Source organism: Tinamus guttatus, unplaced genomic scaffold (genome assembly GCF_059628265.1).
Source record: "Tinamus guttatus ecotype Peru unplaced genomic scaffold, ASM5962826v1 Tinamus_guttatus_pri_ptg000349l, whole genome shotgun sequence".
In the NCBI taxonomy this organism is placed as follows: domain Eukaryota; kingdom Metazoa; phylum Chordata; class Aves; order Tinamiformes; family Tinamidae; genus Tinamus; species Tinamus guttatus.
The window spans coordinates 49,529-71,485 of NW_028288883.1; the positions used below are offsets into that span (position 1 = coordinate 49,529).

Below are 21,957 nucleotides of genomic sequence, written 5' to 3' on the forward strand. Positions count from 1 at the left end.
ATCCCCCTAGTGCAACAGCCCCCCTTCCCAATTCCCATATTCCGCGCCTTGCCAAGGGCGCATCCAGACCCGGTCGCTGTGTCAACCTCCACAGTATCGACCCTGAGGGACAAAGCTGGTCCCCAGCTGCACTTGTGCTGCTGACCACGACCCCGTCAAGCTCAGGCGTCCTTCGCCATCCCGACCATCCAGCCTGCAGCGCATCCGTGTGCACAGGGGGACGTTGCAGGAGGCAGCGCCAAAGCCCTGGCTGAAGCCACCAGCGTCCTCCAGGCTGCTCCTGCCCTGCCACGTCCTCTCTGTGCCCGAGTCATAGAATCACAGAATGCTCAAGGTTGGAAGGGACCTCTAGGGATCATCCAGTCCAACCCCTGCACACGCAGGGTCACCTAGAGCACGTGGCACAGGACTGCGTCCAAGCGGGTTTGAAGATCTCCAGAGAAGGAGACTCCACAACCTCTCTGGGCAGCCTGTTCCAGGGCTCTGGCACCCTCACCGTTAAAAAAATTTTCCTTAAGTCCCTGTGGAACTTTCGGTGCTTCAGTTTCTGGCTGTTTCCTCTAGCTCTGTCGGTGGCCACCAGTGAAAAAAGGCCGCCCCATCCTCCTCACTGCCTCCCTTGAGGTACTTCTAGACACTGCTCAGGTCCCCTCTCAGCCTTCTCTTCTCCAGCTGAACAGGCCCAGCTCCCTCAGCCTCTCCTCATAGGGCAGATGTTCCAGGCCCCTGATCATCCTCGTAGCCCTGCGCTGGACTCTCTCCAGCAGCTCCACATCCCTCTTGTCCCGTGGGGCCCAGACTCTGGAGTCCCCCCGTGCGGAGCAGGGTCAGGGAACATGAAGCTTCCTGCAGCCCCTCACAAGCCTGACCTGATCCTCCTGCTGACCCCGTGGCACAACCTGCTCCTCGTTGGCCCTGCAAGGCCACCCCCTGCTCACACACGGGGACACATGTGTCACAGCAAGGGAGCAGCCCGCGGGAGGTCATGCCAAGGGGGTTAAATCCACCTCATTCCTTCAATTTTCATCACAATCGGCCAAGAAACATGATAGAGGCTATCAGGTTAGACGGATAAAATTAAAGCAGGAGACCCGAAAAGACTGAGCTCACTGCCAGGCCCGCAAGCAAAGGTAACCAGTTACATCTCCATGTGTTTACAGCACAGCAAACAAATTTACAAGTCAAACGTGGTCAGACACAACAGTTCACTGCTTCCCTCATTGTGCTTTAATGCAGCAAGGTCCCCGGTGTGACCTTGCCACACTAACAAATTCATTAGCACCCCAGTTAGCAAGGGACAAAAAAACCTCTACATCCCAAACACTTACCTTAGACCCACAAAAACCATTTCCAGGTGCTTTACACACCAAGGCTTTGGCACCTTCACAAGCCATGCTAACGTGTTGCCATTGTTTTTGGGAACAGAGCTGGACACTTTGTGCATTTGCATAATGAAACCTAATGGTATTCAAGTTAAATATGTTATTTAATGGCCTGGACACGTTTTGGCTAAACATATTTGAGTCTACATGAAAAGCCCAGGTGCGCCCTGCATGTTCCCAGTATTTTTCACTGCTGGAAACATCAGCCCTGGTAGAATCATAGAATCATAGAATCATAGAATGCTTAGGGTTGGAAGGGACCTCTAGAGATCATCTAGTCCAACCCCCCTGCACACGCAGGGTCACCTAGAGCACGTGGCACAGGACTGCGTCCAAGCGGGTTTGAAGATCTCCAGAGAAGGAGACTCCACAACCTCTCTGGGCAGCCTGTTCCAGGGCTCTGGCACCCTCACTGGCAAGAAATTCTTCCTTAAGTTCCTATGGAATTTTTGATGTTTCAGTTTCCGGCCATTTCCTCTAGTCCTATCAGTGGCCACCACTGAAAAGAGACCATGACCATCCTCTGCACTCCCTCCCTTGAGGTATTTATATACACTGATTAGATCCCCTCTCAGCCTTCTCTTCTCCAGCTGAACAGGCCCAGCTCCCTCAGCCTCTCCTCATAGGGCAGATGTTCCAGGCCCCTGATCATCCTTGTGGCCCTGCACTGGACTCTCTCCAGCAGCTCCACATCCCTCTTGTACTGTGGAGCCCAGAACTGGACACAATACTGCAGATGCGGCCTCACCAGGGCTGAGTAGAGGGGCAGGATCACCTCCCTCGACCTGCTGGAGACGCTCTTCTTAATGCAGCCCAGGATCCCATTGGCCTTCTTGGCCACGAGGGCACACTGCTGCCTCATGGTCAACTTGTCGTCCACCATGACACCCAGGTCTTTCTCTGCAGAGCTGCTCTCCAGAAGGTCAGTCCCCAGCCTGTACTGGTGTCTGGGGTTATTCCTCCCCAGGTGCAGGACCTTGCACTTGGCCTTGTTGAATTGCATGAGGTTTTTCACCGCCCAGTTGTCCAGTCTGTCCAGGTCCCTCTGGATGGCAGCGCAGCCCTCTGGGGTATCGGCTACTCCTCCCAGTTTGGTATCATCAGCAAACTTGCTGAGGGAGCGCTCTGTGCCTTCATCCAGGTCATTGATGAATAAATTGAACAGGACTGGACCAAGGACTGACCCCTGGGGGACCCCACTAGCCACAGGCCTCCAACTAGACTCTGCACCGCTGATCACCACTCTCTGGGCCCTGCCATCCAGCCAGTTCCTAATCCACCTCACTGTGCACTCATCTATCCCACACTTCCGGAGCTTGCCCAGGAGGATGTTGTGAGGGACGGTGTCAAAAGCCTTGGTGAAGTCGAGATAGACGACATCCACCGCTCTCCCCTCGTCTATCCAGCCGGTCATTTCATCATAGAAGGCTATCAGGTTAGTCAGGCAAGATTTCCCCTTGGTGAATCCATGCTGACTACTCTTGAGCACCTTCTTGTCCTCCATGTGCCTGGAGACAACGGCCAGTATGAGCCGTTCCATCACTTTTCCGGGGACGGAGGTGAGGCTCACTGGCCTGTAGTTGCCTGGTCCCACCAACCTCATCAAGAAGCTGGGAAGGGGATTGGGAGGAGGCTGTAGACACACACGTGCTCCACTAACAAAACAGAGCAGCTTAAGGAACCTTGTTTTACAGAGCAGCTCCACAGAGCAGGGTGGACTTAACTGTGCAATGAAACGATAGCAACAAGAGCCATTAAGTTCCATTTAGGAACTTAAGGAAGAATTTCTTCCCAGTGAGGGTGCCAGAGCCCTGGAACAGGCTGCCCAGAGAGGTTGTGGAGTCTCCTTCTCTGGAGATCTTCAAACCCGCTTGGACGCAGTCCTGTGCCACGTGCTCTAGGTGACCCTGCGTGTGCAGGGGTTGGACTGGGTGATCCCTAGAGGTCCCTTCCAACCTTGAGCGTTCCATGATTCCATGATTTCCCATGGCCGGGGGGGCTGCCGGCTGTGCGGGTCCACGGGCCGGCCCAGGAATGCGGCTGTCTCTTTGGAGTGCTAGTCCGGCACCGGGAACGAGTGTTCCGCACCGAGTGTTCCACCCCGTGCCCTGGAGGACTCCATGGCCCGGTCCTGGAAGCTGCTGCCTCCCTGCTTGGACTCGGGACACCAGGAACAGCCCTGCCCATCCCGGGCCCAGCTCCGGGATGTCCCTTCGGCGCAGTGACAGCTCGTGGGAGGGTGCAACAGGCAGCGGCCCAGAAACAACAACCAAAGCCTGGCCGCGAAACAGCCCCTCCCGCACACCGCGACACCGCCTGTCACCGCCCGTCAACCAACAACCTACGGGGCTTTGGGGAAAACACCTTCTGCTCCCCGGACTCACGTCCTGCTTTACAACAAGTCGTTTAAAAGGTACAGGTAGTTTGAGGATCACTTACCATCAACCCTAGCATAAAGGACATGTTCTCTCCCCAAGTGCCACTATTTTCCTACCCACAGCAAAGCAGGTCCTGATTTAACTGACGGTGCCTGTACTAACTAAATGTGGAAGCTGGAGAGCATTGGCTGCCACCAGGTTACCCCTTAGACACCTGTGAAAGTCCAACTGAACTGAGGGAACACAGGACATTAAGTGGTTACCAGGGAAAGGATGAAATCCTTCCCTCTAAGGCTCAAATGTTCTCACAAATTCCTGCAGTGAAGGTTTTCTGAAGCTCCAGGAGCTTCCAACCACGCTCAACCCCGACACGCTTAAAAGCTACTCCTTTAAGGCTGGCCATATGCTGGATTTTTAGTTAAAATGGAGCACGTTCTTAAAATATAAAGCACACAGTCTTGCATACTAAGTGATGTATTGAGTCATATTATTGCACAAAGTCACTTTCAACGTAGGCACAGCAAGGGGTTATAGTTATATAGCATATCATCAATCATCACAAGAGCACTTTCCCCACAGGTGATGTAAATATGCTAGATTCTCCCTAGACCCCATTTAGACCCCCATCTAAACAGGAAACGAGGGTTTAAAGCCCTCCCTGTCCCACCCTTACATTCTCAGGACGAAGTTTCAAGTATATTAATGAGAAAGAACATGCAAACACTTATTTAAGAGCCGGAAGAGCGACCAAGGCTGAAGTTTATGTAAGGTTTTGCTCTTCTGTTTCCAGGCTACTCGCTCCATTAACAACCCTGCCCTAGGCAATGAGCTAGTCGTCAAACTCCGCTTTATCAATTCGCTTTTAGTCATCATCCTCCTTCTACCTGGGATGGAGGTGTTGGCTTGCCGTTTAAGGTCATTTGTTGGGGCGGCAGATGTCCCGGGGGTGGCACCGGGGTGGTTTTGAGCTTCTTGGCGTCCGCTTTGGAAGGGTGCTCCTCCTCTTCCTCATCGGAATCTTGCAAGCCGTACTTGGAGAAGTGTGCCACCTGCGCAACAAGAAGGGTGAGTCTGGCACTGCTCGGAGACGGGACGGCAGCTGCCACCGCTGCCACCTCCGCACAGCGCTAAACCCAACCTCGTGCAGAGCCAGAGGTCTGTACCACTCTGGTTAGCACAGCCTGCGCTGCACTTGAACTTGACTTGAAAAGCATTTAACAAATTGAGTGATTTTTTTTGGAACTAAGTTCTCAGGAAAGCCCAACTTGCAGAAAATCCTAGCGGCCTGAAGTCAGTTCGTAACTAGGAGGACACAGTCGTTACCTTAAACACCCAGGATCCGGTCTCCGGGCGGTATTCCTTGAACCGAGCTCCCTGTTTCCGAGACACAGACTCCAGTCTGCCTTCGTAGTTCATCTCTGCTAATCGTTCAGGGCTTTTGATGAGGCAACGAGACGTTTTATCCGTAGGCCAAACTCCATCTAGCGTAACTTCAGCTCGTCTGGGAAATACGGAAGCGTAGGGAGAACACAGAGTTTTGAGGCAAAGCTCTTACAGCGCACACACAGGAGGAGAGAACTGAACATAGGGGCTCAAATACTTTTTACATTGACTTCCACTTCAAAAACTGCAATTACTCTGCTTCAAAAACTGCAGAAACTCTGCAATAGTGTAGTGAAACTCTGCAATAGTGTAGTGTGAAAGTCTACCCCCAGAACTGCTTCATCCACACCTTTCGGGAAACACAGGCAGCGAGACATTCTTACCCTGTCTAGGCAGTAAATTAAAAAAAATCCCCCCTACCATCCCAAAAATCCCACCCACAACCCCTAGTTACCTATTTAATCCTTCACCAATGGGTGGTTTCCTCTCATCATCAGGGTAAACAATAACCTCTTTCCTACGGATATGCACTATGTCATCCAAATTCAGGTTAGTCAGGTTCACTTCTCCTTCAAAGTAAATTGATCCGTAACCTGAAATAAGAAAAAAGGGAAGTGTGGCCAAAGTCCCATGTGCACACGCCAGCTGTCACTAGAAAACCTCGTCCCCAGCTGCCACCCAGCTTTGCCATGTCTCCAGGGCAGGCTATGAGGGACGACTCCTTCAGGGTGAAAATACTGAGGATTTATCAACTGTTTTACAGTCAGCACGGAGAGTAACAAAAAGCTGTTTGGCTATTCACATTGCCAATATGACTAGAGAGCTATACCCTCAGCTTTACAACACATTTGGAGTATGTATACAGATTTTTAAAGCTCATTATGTGGTTTTTGTAAACCCAGTAAAGCAATGGAGAACACTGTTCAGGTGGGGGACTCCTCACTACAGCTCAGGAAGCACCAATAAAGGTGGCAGCTGAGCTCAGTTTAGCACCCACACTCCAGCACCTTTCAGTTCTGCAATTTTCGTGTTTAATGACAAGTATCCTAAAAGCTGCAGCAGCTTCTGGAAAGCTCAGGCGTGGAGGGAACATACGGGCCCGTAACAGAGGTTGGAAAGGGGGCACATCTGTACAAGCCCAGGTCCCTGGTGCTTGTCCCCCAACGCGCCGAGGGCAGGAGCCGGGACGGGCTCCGGGGCTTTCCCGGGAAGCGGGCGCTTGCCTTTGCGGCCGATGGTGAAGTCGGTGACGACGCACTCGTTCCTGTCGCTCGTGAGGCGCGCCAGCTCCTCCATGGATGGGATGGTGTAGTAGCCAGCTCTCGTCAGCACGATGCCTGCGGGACACGAGGGGCTGAGAACTCCACGGCAGCAAAATTACCCACTTGGGACATTAAAAAAACCTCATTCCGTTTCTTTTGAACACCTAGACAGCTGAGGACTCCAAATGATCAGTGCAGGGTAACCCAAGGCTATTAACTGCACAAACTGCAGGCATAGCTGGTGCCAGCCCATTCCACACCAGCAGGATCGTTGCTCTGCTGTGCTCAGAGGCAGCAGACGAGCAGGAAGCAGCTCCCACAGCAGCACGTGGCACAACCACTCTCTTAGCTTTAAGGGCTGGAAGCTCAGGCACCTGCTGACTATGATGCAGCATCTTCTCCCTTTACCAGGCTCCAAAGCTGTCTCATCTGTTGATTCGGTGAATGATCTAACGATTGGATTAATAATTTAAAACATAATTAAGCTTTTTACATCCACTTGTCAGTGGAGCATTAGGTTAACTGACATTCATGACGACAGATGTCTTCTGAACGTGACACTTGATAATTTCAGCTGAGGCCTCACGTTACCTGAGGACAAACCACCCTCTCCACCTTCTCCAGACCACTCACGACCAGCACGCTCCCTCAGCTCTTCTCCAGCCATAATATCTTAAAGTTATTCAAACCTCCCATCACATTTTCACACTTCTCCATCTATATCCTGAGACTAGAACTGAGCAGAAATACTGAGGTGTAGGTGCAAAATGGGTCTGTACAGTGGCATAGCCCTAGTCTGTATCCCATTTCTTTTTAGGAACTTCTGATGTGCAGTTTGCATGTTGATAACTACTAAGCGCTGCAATTTTAATGGATTTATAACCCTAAGATCATGGGCTTAGCTGGTAATCCACCACCACAGCACTATTACACAATGGTTGCTCTCCTCATCCCTTGTACACTGCACAATGTAACATAACAGCAGCTGAGGAAATTGGATTGCTCAGTGTTTCGTAAAAGGATTTTCTGCACTAGGCAAGAGACTGGGAAGCAAGATATGGGCTCTGAAGAAAAGGAGAAAAGGGAAAGGAGGGACAGGAAAGCTGAGGGTCAGACATGGTAAAAAAACCTTTAAAGAAGCAGACGTGAAGAGCCAGCTGAAACCATCCCCCTGCACAGAACTGCTCCCAGCCCTGCCCACCCTCACCTGCGGGATGCAGGTGATGCACCGTTTCCGCCTCCTCGTCGCGCTCATCCTGCAGGGAATCATCGGGGAACGAGGCATCCTCGCTGCTGCCTTCCAGGCCGTTCCGCAGGGCCGCCCGCATGTTGAGGGCCACGATGGTGTCGTCCACGCTGTTCTGGTGCCTGTGCGCGGCGCTCTCCGGGGTCTGCGGGATGGGCTTGGCAATGGGGTTCGTGTAAAACCTGGTCACCTCGTGCTGCTCCTCCTCTTCCTCGCGTTCACCGTCTTGCCTGTGGTTTTCGTCAGGAGGCACCGACAAAAAGAACCTAAAGAAACGAAGAACAAAGCTTAGATGCTTGGGAGACTGAAGACCCACGGGGACCTAGACGTGTCTTGAACCCCAAGTTTCTTCCCATATAAGCAGCAGCCGGCACCATCACCTAAGGTGCAGTGCCAGCAGGCCGAGGGAAGCAGCGATTCCCCTCTACTCTGCACTTGTCTAAACACCTCTGGAATTCTGCATCCAACCAGGGATTCTCAATACAAGGCACTGAAAAATCCAGGGGAGGATTTTTCACTTTGCTTCTCATTACAGGCAACGCAGATACATGCAGAAAGGCATCCCTCAATTCCTGCAGGAAAAGGACTCGCTCCTGACCTCCCAGGAGGAACAGTTCAAGGGAAGGGAATCTCCCACAGTGAGTGAACTCACTTTTAATGAGCAGCTCTCATTCCTTAGGAAAAATAACCACCTATTTACTCAAAATAATGCAGACAAACACAACCAGACTGTATTTACTCAAAATAATGTAGACAAACACAACCAGCCTGTATTTCTCATGAGTGTGAGTCAACATACCGGTCTCCGTTCTCGGGATACTCCGACGGAGAAGCCAGGTCTTCGTTTTCGCGACTCACAGGTGAAAACAGGTTGCTATTGTTGAGGTTTTTCAAAACCAATTTTTTGATACTTTTCCTAAAAACAAGAAAAGAGAAGTTTAGACAAATCCACTGTATAAGCACATCACAGTTGATCTGACAGTTCCAGTGACTGTTGCCACAGTCATAATGGATGAAGTCTGAGCACTGCAATAGGTGTCTTACTAAAATAAAAAAACCTTATTTTTTAGAAGGCCATTCAAGGCATTGACTTCTGAATAGGCTTAATACAGACAAACATATGAAGAACCAGCGTTAGGTTATGAAAATATCAGAAACTGCCTTCGTACTAAACTGCACTAGCAAACTTGATGAGCCTTTGGTTTCAGAAACAAGAAGTGTTCCACTGGATCTTCATTCTTCCTAATAATTTATAGCTGACCTTATAGGCAGCTTCATTCCAGTCACAGGCTGATCTCAATTAACAGATTAACTAAAGCCAACAATTAAAGCTGACCATTTTCAACCTCTCTGCAATAAACACTTGTCTCCAGATTACACAAACCCAATTTTGCTGTTCAGATTTGAACCAGGTCAAACACTCCCCTGTGGTCAGAGGACACAGTAAAGGAGTTTACTTGGGGTGGTCAGAGCCTCAGAATAGGATATCCAACCTGACCAGGAGTTTCAGGTGAAGCTGTAATTTTTGCCCATACTCGTCTTCACATAAATGAATCGGGAGTCCTCATCAGCTAACAACCAACCAAGGAGAACAAGGGGCAGAAGGATATTACGTGAAGGCACTTTTCAGTGCATCATTAATCACACAGCTGTTCTCACACCCTTCCCTCCGAGATGCAGGAAAGCGACTTACTTGGGCATGAAGGCCCCGTTGGACAGGGAGGGCTCGTCATCATCGAGCCCATCGAAGAGCTGGGACTTGGCAGAGCCGGCCGTCTGCAGGGCCTTGGGGCGCACGCGCGTCGCGGGCCGCGGCGTCAGCTTGTAGTGCGTGGGGGTCGTCAGGGCCTTCTGGGCCGCTGGGTTGGTGGGCTTCAGCCTCTGCAACAACAAGACGCACCGCTGAACCGTCACCCCATCTGAAGCCTGAGCAAGGATTTCATTTGTTTTAAAAGAAACTGGCAGGACAGAAGGTGTCTTTGTCAGAATGACAGCTCACATTAGCTACTAAAATAATTCCGAGTTAATATAGACGACTGCACACCTTTATTCTCAACTAGCAGCAGTAAGCACAAGAATTCTGAAGCTCAGGCTTCAACATTGCCAAGAGTGGCAGGGGAAACCACAGCACACGCAGTTTCAGGGTCCTGCAGAGCATAAAAAGGCCCTGCAGCAGCGTATGCAGGGCAAAGCACCGAGCTGCTCACTGCTGCTCAAGTGAGGATCCGATACAGGGCACAACATGTCAGTGTCAGCTAAATCCACCCCGTCGGTGCAGCGTGTGCTCACCTCTTCCTTCTTCTTTGGGTCTGACATGGGGTTTCTGAAGAGCGGGGAGTCGCCGAAGGGCGAGTAGGTCAAGCTGTTGAGATGCTGCTGCAGGACGGCCTGCTGGGCAGCCGACGCGTTCGGGTCCGTCAGCGCTACGAGAACGTCAGCGTTAGCAAAATGAATTCTGGAGTCCATACAAACAGACCCTAATTTCACTACTAGAACTAACAGAAAAGCCACGTTCCCCAGAGACTTCCTTAATGAATTCCGATTCATACGGAGACCTCAGGATTCTTCCCCTGGCACTTGAGTCACCATTTCTACATAACACTGGAGGAGGACAAGGTCCTTCCAGTCCTCTTGTGCATCCCAATCTGCACCCGTGCTCAAGAGGGCCTGAGAGTGAAGAGCCTCAACAGCAGAGGAGTCTGGGCGAGCAAGGGGGTAGTTCTGGGGTGTTCCCCCCACCTTTGAAAATTGTTCCCCTGACGTAACAGCCTTGGAGCTGGAGCAGTAAGTCTACACACACCATTCAAAAGGTCCAGATCTGCCAAAAATGAGGGCAGCTGGAGAGGTACCCAGCCTGTAGAAGAAACTAAAGAGCACTCATTCGGCCAACCGAAGAGCACTTCACTAATCAAATCCCTCTAAGTGGCCAAGTTGGAACTATATAAGCAGCTAATAACACCATGCTCGTCCTTTTTTGTTTTGTTTTTTTGTTTTTTTTTTTCTTTTGCTGCCCCACACGCAGTTTGGAGAAATCTTTTAGTGATTTTGAAGATGCAGCTCTAAAACGGCTGCAACTATTAGACAGGTACCACCGAACTACTTAGAAGATCAGCAGCATGACCAGGTTGTCATGAACATGGTCTATGTTGCTGCTGGAGACAACAGCAGCCTCAGGGCCTGCTCAGACATTCTGCTTTCTCTCTACAGGATCTGGTCTCATGTTTAGACAGGAAGCAGCAGTGACACTGGGGTCAGCCACACTTACCTACAGCAGGCTGAGGAGCTCCAAACCCCAGAGTAGCTGTTGATGTATTGAATCCTGGCGCTCCGAACGCTCCTGTTCCTAGTGTCCCACCTAGTTTAGGCTGGGTATTCCCAAATAAAGAAGTCTGTCCAGCCCCAAGAGCTAAAGGGAAACAGAGAGGTGTTATTTTGTGGAGTCTCCTTCTCTGGAGATCTTCAAACCCCCTTGGACGCAGTCCTGTGCCACGTGCTGTAGGTGACCCTGCGTGTGCAGGGGTTGGACTGGATGATCCCTAGAGGTCCCTTCCAACCTTGAGCATTCTGGGATTCTATGATTCTATTTACCACAGAACTGCAGAAAAAGTCTAGAAGCCAATTTGTATCACAAGGAAAATCATCTGCTAGGTGGCAAGAAAGACTCAGGCTGCTCGTGCACATGACAGCCGCCAAGGCCAGAGGAGCACATTCCCAAAGAGGGATGAGCAGGGAGCCTGCAGGCAGCACGCCGGGAATGCCGGCAGCTTTGGGAAGCAGCAGCCAGCGCTGCCAGCAACGCTGCTCCTGCCACGTTCCCACAGGGAGCCCGGCTCCGGAGCGAGGGGACACCCGGGCATGTCCCCACCAGCCTGCTCACCTGTCCCCAAGCCTGTCCCCACCAGCCCGCTCACCTGTCCCAAAGCCTGTCCCCAGCCCGGTGCCCAGCGTCCCCGTCGCGGGCTTGTTTCCAAACAAGCTGTTTCCAGCGGTGTTGGCACCGAATCCTGCAAGGACAAACAGTTCGTTAATCCAAAGACATGAGAAGAGCAGAAAGGGGAAATTCTCTAGAGCTAGTAAGAAGCACTCGCTCACAGACAGCTCTATCATAATTAAGCTCATATTTCATATGCCATTTCCAACAACTGCGGCTCAGCCCGAGCAAACGAGAGGTTTTCAATGGTATTGCAACACATTTTGACCTATGGATGTAGTACTGAAAAAACAGGCAGAGAAAAACACTTTCTTGTCTTTTTAGACACCTGTTTAAGACTTCAAAATTTTACGGAAAGCCAAAAAGGACATCACGGGTCTGCATTTGGCAACAAATCAGATGCATGAAAGTTTCTGAAATGGGAACGAGTCCCACTTTACACTGCTTATACTACACAAACGTGTCTGATTCTTACTGACAAAGCAGTTAGATCCGTAAGAGTGCACAGTTCAGTGCACTGTTTAGTGGTAATAAAGTGTGATGCTAGTCTAACACTAGAGAGATCGCTTAAATTGAAGCTTGTGAAACCATCCAATTACAGCACTGATTAGTACACAGACTAAATAAAACCAGAAAACTGCAGAGACGGACTGACATCAGAAATACCTCTGAGCAAGCGTCACTTCTCTGCAAGGGAAAACAAGTCCCTGGAATCCCTCTCCTTCAGCACTAAGGGGTGTCGGGGGTGTCTTAGCCACGAGCAGGACATGGGACCTGCAAGCGACTCGCTGAAATTAGAGCTGTGCTAATGGACTGTCTGAATTGGACACCACAAAACTGTCTCCTCTGAGATGCTCCCACAGGGATCTGGACAGTTCCCCCCTTCCCTTTCATGGGAGGCTGCTCCAGCAGGGCAGCTGCTTTTTGGACCTTTTTTTTTTTTTTTGAGATATTAAAACAGATGCCAATACCTTAAACATTCATAAAACAGCTTTCAAGAGAAGCCTTTAAGTGCATCACTGACTCGAACCATCAGTGCCTGTTTCTCCTGCTTGACCACATTCCCTCCCTAACAGGAGGGCCGGGGGCAACAAAACACCAGGCAGTTCCTGAGGAGCTTCTGACTCGTCACATTCTTGGGAAGGATGACAGCTACCAGCTACAAATCACACAGGCAGTTCCAACTTGCTCCAGTGCCAGATTTCCTTGCACTCTGCCACCCAGCTACAGGCACCATTATGAGCATTTTTGCCCCGTTTCCTTCAGTACTCCTTTGCAACCACAATGAATCCTTTGCAGTCACAGGTTGCAACTTTTTCAGCACTACCCAAAATAGTGACACTTTTAACTCAACCATCTACCTGCCACGCCAGGGTGCACTGGCAGGAGCAACGGCCCAGCCCGGGGCATTTACCCAAGCATTTGGGCATTCACAAGCATTTGGCATACCATATTCAGCAGCCTGCTGTGTGGTATATGCAGTGCAATTTAAGTGATGGAATGCCACTTTTTATATGTGCCAAAATTGCAAGTGTTTGCATTGGTTCCTAACGTCAGGGTTGGTTCGTTACCAAAGAGGCCGCCGCCAGTGGTTGTGCCGAAGGAGGGAGCGCTGGTCGTGGTGGTTCCGAATCCCGCGGGTTTGTTCCCAAACAGCGTCTGAAAGGAAGAGAACTTCAGTTCAACACCGGGTGGACTGACAGCAACAACCAGTCACGGTTCATTGCCGGCAAGAGAGCTGAAGCAGAGCAAGCACAGCTCCAATCCCACCGCGGGGTGTTATCTGCAAGCCACATGCACTAGCACTGCACGACAAGCGCCTTCCAGAAACGAGTATTCCATCTCCTTTACCCAGCTCCACAAAGCACAGCAAAACAAAGACTCAGCCTCAACGTTAATTTTGGATAAGTATTACAAACACCTGCATTTCCAGCCCTACAGCACTGACAGATGTTCACTCTCGCTGCCTCCAGTCAAGACAAGAGTTTGTTTATCTCTTTCTGCAGTACCAGGAACTGCATCCTTGACTTTACAAACCCTTCTGCTGTTGCACCCTAGACAGGGTTATTCTTTCGACCACGTCACTTTGGCAGGTCACACACAGCACAGTGCTCCAGAAGCAGGAGCATGACGTTTTTATTCTTAGCTTTCATCACCAAGGCACGGACGTACCGAACCGCCAACACCAAATCCTCCCGTGTTAGGCTGTCCAAAGAGACCAGTTCCAGTCCCAAATCCAGTACCAGCATTTGTATTGGCAGCTGTTCCAAACAGACCTCCGGGTTGGGAGGGCTGGGTTGCCCCAAAGAGACCCTACAAACATAAATTACGTTTAAAAAGCACCGCAATATTATAGACAGTGTAGCACGGATGATCTGAACAGAGCCAGGACACAAAGTCAGTTAACAAAATGATGACAGTTATTTCCTTCTTGACATGGGGGAGAAGAGGCTTCAATCAAAGAATTTACGCTTCAAGTTTGACAGGATATTGGTGCTCACCACGCTGGAAAGGAGCATTACGGACAGAAGGCACGGAATGTTCAGAAAGGAGAACACAGCACGCTTGGAGCTGAAGCCTCTGGCTATGCACTGACATTACAGGGACCACCTTTTAATCAGAAGAACCCCAAAATGCTGCTCTTCACTCATAAGAAACTTCAAAACACGTGGTATGAATTCCCCCAGAACATTACTAACTAAGCAGTATGAATGTGATTGGGAATACTGAGTTAAAGAGAGCAGTTTGCTTAAAAAAGGGAATGCAAAACACGCTCGCTAAGCACCATGTTGCTTTCCATTCATCACAAAACTTTTCCCGATTGTAATTTTTTAGCTTAGTCCCTAGTTTCATGAAGCTGTACTCCAGTCTAAAGGGAATTTCTCAGCCTCTATATCCAACCTTCCCCATCTACTTGGAAGGGTAACTCCATCCCAGCTTGCACCCCGCAGCGTTTGGGGTGTTTTTCTTACCATGGTGTTCGTGTTGGGCTGCCCCAGCGTGCTGGTGTTCCCAAAGGAGAAGCCGGTGTTCTGCGTCGTCGTGGGCTGCCCGAAGGGCTTGTTGAACAGGCTGCTGGTTTGAGAGGGCTGCCCGAAAAGGCTCCCCGTCGTGCCCGTTCCAAAGCCCGTTGTACCTACAAGGGGCAGACAAATTGGTTACGAGGCCTCACTATTCATATCTCCATATTCAGTACGTTCAAACCTGAGAAAAGATGCTCTAGAGTCCACTTATTTTAAACAGCAGTTGCAAAGTGCAGAGGGTCACAGACACCCATACACTGATCCTGCCAAAGACACCTTAGCTCAACCTGCAGGGGCCTCCAGCAAGCCCAGAGATGGCAGTGCAAACCCAAATGCAACCATTTCAGAGAAAAACAGGACACATTTCATCATCTCAGGAACCTCTGTTTTACACCAAGCCCACAAAGGTCCCCTAACTCGCCTGCAACCACCAGACACACAAGTATTTTATAAAATACAAGCGAGTTATTTCACACGTGGCACTCCTGGTCTAAGGACATCAAGGCTGCCCAAGGTTTAACAGGTCTTTATAGCATCCCTGATTGACTTGTGCAAAAAGTTCCTGGTAAAGCCTAGTCAGGCTGCTATAAATTAACAGCTCCATTTCCAGGGAACTCACCTGCACTCTCCTTAGCAGTAGGATCTAGACTTCACCTGCAGACAACTGATTCTAGCACTACAGCAAACAGCACAACCCTCTAATGTTGTATTTCAAAGGGTTTTACTGGCTTACATTACCCCATGAGCTGTCCTGGAAGTCAAGATGCACTAATGACCCATTATCCAACACGATCTTTGGGAAACAGAGGATGGGGAAGTTTAGTACCACCTCTAAACACTAAGGAAGCACAGCTCTCTATGGCAGAGAGCCCAGCTGCTGAATGGCAGCAACAATCAGACAAATCATGGGCTTGTTCTGCTGTTTTTTCACTGAATTTTAAACACATTGCCTACTTGCATTTCTAAGAATGAGGAACAACAGTGAAGACAGCAGACAGGCATTACTTACTTGTCCCAAAAGCAGTTTTGTTCTGCACGTATGAAAAGCCTGTGTTAGTGGTAGAAGAGCCAAAAAGTCCTGTGGCTGTACTCGACGTGGCCGTGGAGGACCCGAACAACCCGGCGGGGGCTCCTGCTCCCACTGGATTCGAGGGCCCCTTCCTGTTTGCCTGGTAGTCCTCTAAGCGAAGTTCCTGGGAAAGGAAAACCCGGGTCTCTTTACTCATCCCGTGTAAGGTTAGAAACGTGTTCTTAGCGTGTTTACACTTGACTGAAGTTTGCTCAAGATGAAGCACTAAAAAATTGTAACACTTAATAAAAAAGGAGGCCGGGGATGCTATAAACAGGACCCAAAGTTTCTGGCGTGCTCCAGTACATACTTGGGAATAGATTTTAGTTCTAAGAGCTTTTTCAGATCTTTTCATTTGAAGGCCTCTCTTGAAGCATCCAATGAGCTAACTTCAGAAAGGCCTTGGGGTCCTAAACTAATGTTTCTAAGGATCTCAAAGCTGGGAGGTTTGGAGTGTGCAGGATTGCTCCACCAGGATAGCTCCTCTAGAGTACACTGAAATAAGAATTCCAAGTCTCCAGAAAGAGCAGCATTAACTATTAAAGGCAAAACCAACTAATAATGCTGAATGATTTGCTTGATGCTGCCTCTATTTGGTGGGTGATGCAGATATTGTGCATCACACTCATACTAACATGCGTCAGAAGTGCTCAGCACAGTCAAAAAAAGTTCTGCTATAACAATGCTAGGTAAGAGCGAAGCAAAACAGCCACATTTAAACATTATCGACTGACCTCAAGGGATTTGCTCTCATACTCCTTCATAGCAGTAATGCACTGATGCTTGGTACTGATGTTGGTGCTAACTCCAGATTTTACCATAGTATCCGACCCAGTTGGGGGCTGCAAGAGAAGAGGTTAACACAGCAAGTTTACCATCCCGTTTCTCAGAGTCTGTTAAAGCCTAAATTTAGTGCAGGAATAGTTTTAGCACTATCCATACAGCTGTGATCTCACCCAGCAATCAACAGTGGAATTCACCCTGGTAACACGCAGGGAACAATCCGGTTTCATTTCCAAAGGAGGTTCCCCAAGGGTGTGACACGGATCCTCCTGTTACTCGGGGACTTTGTTATTGCCCCCAGTACCTCTTACTACCCTCAACAGCCCCCGACAGCCGGCACGGGGGCATCAACTCTGCCCACACCCAGCAAGGACCAGCAGGAAACCTGCACCGGCCGCATCATCCCACACAAGACTCAGCCCTCTCCTCCTACACTGAACAGGTATTTCAGGAAAACGATCCCCCTGGTCACCAGTTACCCCAGTTCCATGATAGCTCCTTTTCCAGGACATCCTTCGCTTGCAACTGCCAAAGAACCTTCAAGTTTTGTTATTCTACTCTTCCTTAAAGGGAACTCATACAGCAAACAGAGGCAGTAGCTCTGCAAGTTTCGGTTTCTCTTTCTAGATCTGGGTTAACCGAAGGATTACGTCTGGACTCGCACTCCAAAGGGGCTTTAGGCCCTGCTGCTGCTGCCAGTGTTTATTAACCCTGATCACACTGATTCTGTCCCACATCCAGCCCTTTGGAGGAGGTTGGACTTTCAGGGCTGGCTGGATGTTGCACTGAAGCTGCAGAGGGGAGTGTGACAAGTCTGGCCAGGGCACTGCTTCAAAGGGCTTGAGCAGGCTCAGAATGAAGAATTCTGTCACCGTGAGCGAATTCAGGAGGAGTTAATTCTACATGCCATCTCCCTCTGCTAAGGGCCATGTTTCCAAGCGATTTTACAGCACTGCGCAGTTGCATATGGATTAGCTGTATTGTAATTTACCCCAAGATCTATAAAATTTAATGTTTCCCATAATAAACAGGTTAGATTCAGACAGACAAAACTTACATTAAACTTAATAGTGGTGCCAGTTGGAGCAGCTGTAAAACTAGTTGGGCCAAAAAGAGATCCAGATGTGCTCCCAAAAGGATTGGAGGTCGTGTTAGTGGTTCCAAAGAGACCTCCGCTGCTGGTACTAGTCCCAAAGTCTGATAGAAAAATGGAAACACACGAGAGCAAAACTTCAGATATTCTATTCAAATTAGAAAATAGCTGGAAAATGAAAGAATCTGCTCCTAAGCACTTACAGCCATGCAGGAAAGCTAGAGCAGAACGCTGGATTTGCGGGCCCAGCTCATACAACCAAGCTGCACAAACCAGGTTTCACTCTGCTCCTGACACCAGTGCCAAGACAATGATGCGGATACAGGGAAGCAGGGAGATGGTTTTCCATCTTTTCCCTGCTCGGAAGGGTTTGCAAGGAGTTGCTTCCGTTTCAGGGAATTACAGGAGGATTTAAGAGGCATTTCATACATCTCAGGGCCAGAAGCAAGCCCGCTGTAGGATGACCAGGCCCAAAGGCAACGCTGGCCATTTGCAGTTTATTTTAAAACTCTTTTCTAGAATTGTAGCTGCTGATTTTGCAGCATATTGGTTCAGTTTTGCAGACTGTGGATAGACAGCAAGCACAGTCAATATATCCTTCAGGGAGAGGGCACAGAGGGACTCACATTAACACCTGTCTTGAACCTACAAACGTGGATTTGAAAGCAATCAGAGCTCACAGAAACACAGCACTTCTACTCACTTCCAAAGCCAGCTGGCTTATTCTGGGCAAACGCATTATTCTGCGAGGAGAAGAGCCCTCCGCCGGTGCTGGTCGTTCCAAACAGGCTGTTGGACGTCCCGGTGGACGTCCCGAACCCAAAGCCGGTGCTCGTGGAGGAGGTAGCCGGCTGGTTAAAGGTAGTGGAACCAAAGAGCCCTCCTGGAGGCAGGAACAGACCGTTAGCGTTCGCACAGACCCCTCGGGCTTTGCTCTTTGTGCCCCGCGAGCCCCCCGGGATCGCGGTCACACCTGGCTTGGTCTGCGTGCTCCCGAAGAGGCCTCCAGTGTTGTTGTTGGAGCCAAAGGCCGACGTTCCGAACGCCCCTCCGCTCGTCGTGCCAAAGCCAGCATCTGGGGAGAGCAGCACAGCTTGGAGCAAGGCTTGGAGCACCGGTACTGCCTTCGGGCTTGGGAAAAGGAGCGCCCACAGCTGGGAATCTCACTCTCACGCACATTAAGGGCCACGTTTAACATCTGCAAAGCTCTTAAGGCAAAGGGCTACAGTGGCTAGTGCCAGCAGGAGGCAAAGACGGCCAGTTCTGCTCATCTGCAAGGCCTCCACGACCAACTGCAGCGCCCAAATGGTGGTCTTTTTACCCGTGTTTGGGAACCGGATTAAGAGCAGCAAACACGTATTGTAAGTACCACCGCAAACCTTTACCCTTAGAGCAGACTGAAAATAAATTAGTGTATCTACCCTATATATTAGGAAGGAAATACAGTAGTCCTGTAGCTCCAGGAAGGACCCTGACTACATGCTTTTTCCATCCATGTCTTCCCAATGTATCCCAGTCCTGATGAAAGGATCTTCCCCCAGGACTCCCTTCATTTAAGCACCTGAGCATCCGCTCCATTTAGAAAGGAAAGTTTCCCTGACCACACGCAGAACTCTGCTACCCACCCAAACTAAAAGCCTGGGCGAGCAGAGAGGCCTGGGACTGCCCAACCCGAGGCACCCTGAAAGCCCCACGGCAAGCTTAGAACTTACTACTTACTTTGTCCAAAAGTTGAAGTTGTCCCAAAGCCGGTGCTGCCTCCAAACGGAGTGCCAAAGGATTTGTTAAACATTTTCAGGATGCGTTAGTTCTTTCTATACCTAGAAAAATGAATTCAACAAAGTCACTGGGAAAGTCCTTTCTCATCTGCCCCACTGAGGATGCGGGCAACCCGAGTACTTAAAGCACGAGGGGCAAGAAAGCGAGATTTAAGCTCACGCGGACGGTCAGGACTTTAAATACTCGAGGGCACTAATGATTTAGTAGCATCGGTATCAGCATCCTTAAATCAATCCTTGCAGAAACCAACCAGGAAGCCAAGCCAAGGAAACCGTGAGCTGAGCAAGGGCAGGTCCCCGGCGAGCTGCTCGCGGGCCGGTTCCGACCCAAACGTGGTCCGGAGCGAGGAAGGATGGGACAGCGAGCGCCGGCTCCGACCCGAGCGCAGGCAGCGCAATATTGCTGATCCCTGGGTCTGAGAGTGTTGAAAAAGCTAAAATCACAATAAATCCTCAACCACGACCTCGGCGGTACCATCTCTGCAGCCAGAGCTACTGGATGTTTTTAATTACTCCACCACTGAAGATACCAGTATTATCTAGGAAAGTTTTCACTGCTGGCAGCTTAAGCTAAGCTACAGCAGTGCAGAACTGCCCTGTTTTCCCTACAGAAAAATGTAAAACATGGCCAAGAAAGTTTACAAAGCAATGCTCGCTATTCATACTTAGTGCAATGGCACACTAACCTTTTGCATTTCAGCTTAAAAATAAAAATTCCTTTAAGATTCTCAGGAGCCGTAACACCCAGGATGGCAATATAGTGCTTGGAAGCATTCCCTGGTCACCAACAACCGAAATCAGACACTGAAAACATGTTTATTTCCTTTGGATCTTCTAATATGAATGGAATACACACCCCAGAGCGCTTGGTTGCTCCAGCGTAAGCCACTAAACCCACCTGCCTGCTCCTGAGGTTAGATGTGCCCTGCAAAACACAGTCGATAGGTTTTTAGGGAAATGCTTCACAAAAAACCGGCTATTCCCTGTTTTGGGAACAGCCAACGGGGATTTGGAACAGTCGGAGCCCCTCGTCCTTCTGCAGCACCCTAGTACCAGTGGGGACTAGCACAAGAGCAAAACAGCATCCAGCTCCTGTATCACACAGGAAAAAGGCAGATATTTTGGGTAATCAACAACTACTCAAAACCCTAGTAAATGCAACAGTACACTGGATTTCTGCAGCGTTGAGAAACTTCCCTCACACACATGAAATTTTACTTAAATTGTCTCACAAAGCCAGTAAAACAACTGTGAAATCAATCGGGTAAAGCTCATTTGCAGAAGTATTAGAAACTTCCCACTAAAACCGGCCTCCTGGCACAGCGTGCAGCTCCTATCAAGGCACCTGCAGAAGGTCCTACCCGTCCTCTCGGGTGCGGATGATCCGGATTCCCACCCGGAATGGGCTGGAATTTTACGTCTGCCTTGAGCACCTTCGGCTCCTCTCCGGTACTTCCCTCTCACCTTGCGCAACATCCAGTTCTTTGGGGAGCACATACAGAGTATTCACCTGGTTTTCAGGCCACATCTCGGTTATTTTAGCTCTCAACTTTACTTTCATCTCACAAGACCCTCCTGCTTTCACCGTTTCCCTCAGTTATGCCATTATTTCTGCAAGGCTCAATGCACTAAGGACCATCCATGAAGTTTTTTCGTGCTCCAGAAAGCAAAACAAGCTTCGCAAACCCCAAAACTGCCCCTCCAGAAAGCAAAACAAGCCAAACTCAGCTCTCCCAGCCACACCGAAACTTCCTCCTTCTCCCTCGGCGCCTCCTTCTTCCCGGCTCGGCTGTGAGAAGCTACCACAGAAGCAGAGCCCCGGTTTTAACAAGTGACGAACGCTCCTTCGCGGCCGCGGAGCTGGCTCGGCGCTGGGGCAGGGCCCCGCGGAGACACCCCCGGGACGCGCTTAAATCCCGGCCCCGAGCGGCACCCACGAGACACGGAGAGCGGCAACGCGGTCGGAAAGGGGGGGGTTTGTCCCCGCAAGCCCCACGCGCTGCCTCCATCCCCGGCGAACGGGCCGCACGCGCCGTTCCAGGAGCGAACGCGAGCCCCGAGCCACGTGCGAGCGGCGCCCCGCGGGGACCACCGGGCCACGCGGGGCGGCCGTGGCCGCGTCCCGGCCGCCCCGCACGCGGCCCTGCCCGCCCCCCACCCGGGCCGGCGCCGCCCAACAAAGGCCGCGGGCGCCGCCGCGGGGCCCCTCCGCGCTGCTCACCGCGGGCGCGGGCCGCCGGGGCCGGGAGGACGCGGGGCCGGGGCGCGGGGCCCGGGCCGCTCTCGCCGCCGCCGCCGCCGCCGCCGCCGCCTCACAGGGGGGGGAATCTGCGTCACACTCCGCTCCGCGCGCGCCTCCCAGCCGCCCTTGCGCGCGCCCCGCCGCGCCCCCCATTGGCCGCCGCAGCCGCCGCGCCCGCGCCGCCGATTGGCTGCCGCGCTTTGAAAGCGAGGCCGGGCCCCGCCCGCCCTCGCGGAAGCCGGGCGCTGATTGGCTCGCGGCATCGGCCCGCCGCGGATTGGCCCGGCGCAAGGAGGAAGGGGGAAGGGCTCCCACCGCGCCGCGGCGCTTCCCCACATCCGGGGCACTTTGGAGGGCGGGGCTTCGCCCCCCCGGCCAATCAGGCGG

General features: G+C 50.9%; 1 protein-coding gene across 1 annotated transcript in view; it reads right to left on the reverse strand.

Annotated features, from left to right (window-relative positions):
* NUP98 (nucleoporin 98 and 96 precursor) overlaps window positions 1-19,370 on the reverse strand; it is a 33,816-nt gene extending 14,446 nt beyond the window's left edge. The window contains exons 1-19 of the mRNA XM_088529824.1: window positions 19,270-19,370; window positions 18,524-18,625; window positions 18,254-18,433; window positions 17,515-17,654; window positions 16,409-16,516; window positions 15,615-15,798; window positions 14,555-14,718; window positions 13,755-13,895; window positions 13,154-13,241; window positions 11,563-11,655; window positions 10,917-11,057; window positions 9,941-10,074; window positions 9,345-9,532; window positions 8,451-8,567; window positions 7,613-7,917; window positions 6,367-6,480; window positions 5,598-5,736; window positions 5,084-5,261; window positions 4,645-4,809 (exon numbers count right to left, since the gene is read on the reverse strand). Of these exons, the coding sequence (XP_088385950.1) occupies window positions 4,645-4,809; window positions 5,084-5,261; window positions 5,598-5,736; window positions 6,367-6,480; window positions 7,613-7,917; window positions 8,451-8,567; window positions 9,345-9,532; window positions 9,941-10,074; window positions 10,917-11,057; window positions 11,563-11,655; window positions 13,154-13,241; window positions 13,755-13,895; window positions 14,555-14,718; window positions 15,615-15,798; window positions 16,409-16,516; window positions 17,515-17,654; window positions 18,254-18,433; window positions 18,524-18,625; window positions 19,270-19,342 (2,754 nt within the window). The 5' untranslated portion in view covers window positions 19,343-19,370. The remainder of the gene's footprint in view (window positions 1-4,644; window positions 4,810-5,083; window positions 5,262-5,597; window positions 5,737-6,366; window positions 6,481-7,612; window positions 7,918-8,450; window positions 8,568-9,344; window positions 9,533-9,940; window positions 10,075-10,916; window positions 11,058-11,562; window positions 11,656-13,153; window positions 13,242-13,754; window positions 13,896-14,554; window positions 14,719-15,614; window positions 15,799-16,408; window positions 16,517-17,514; window positions 17,655-18,253; window positions 18,434-18,523; window positions 18,626-19,269) is intronic.
* Between the last annotated feature and the right edge of the window lie 2,587 nt (window positions 19,371-21,957).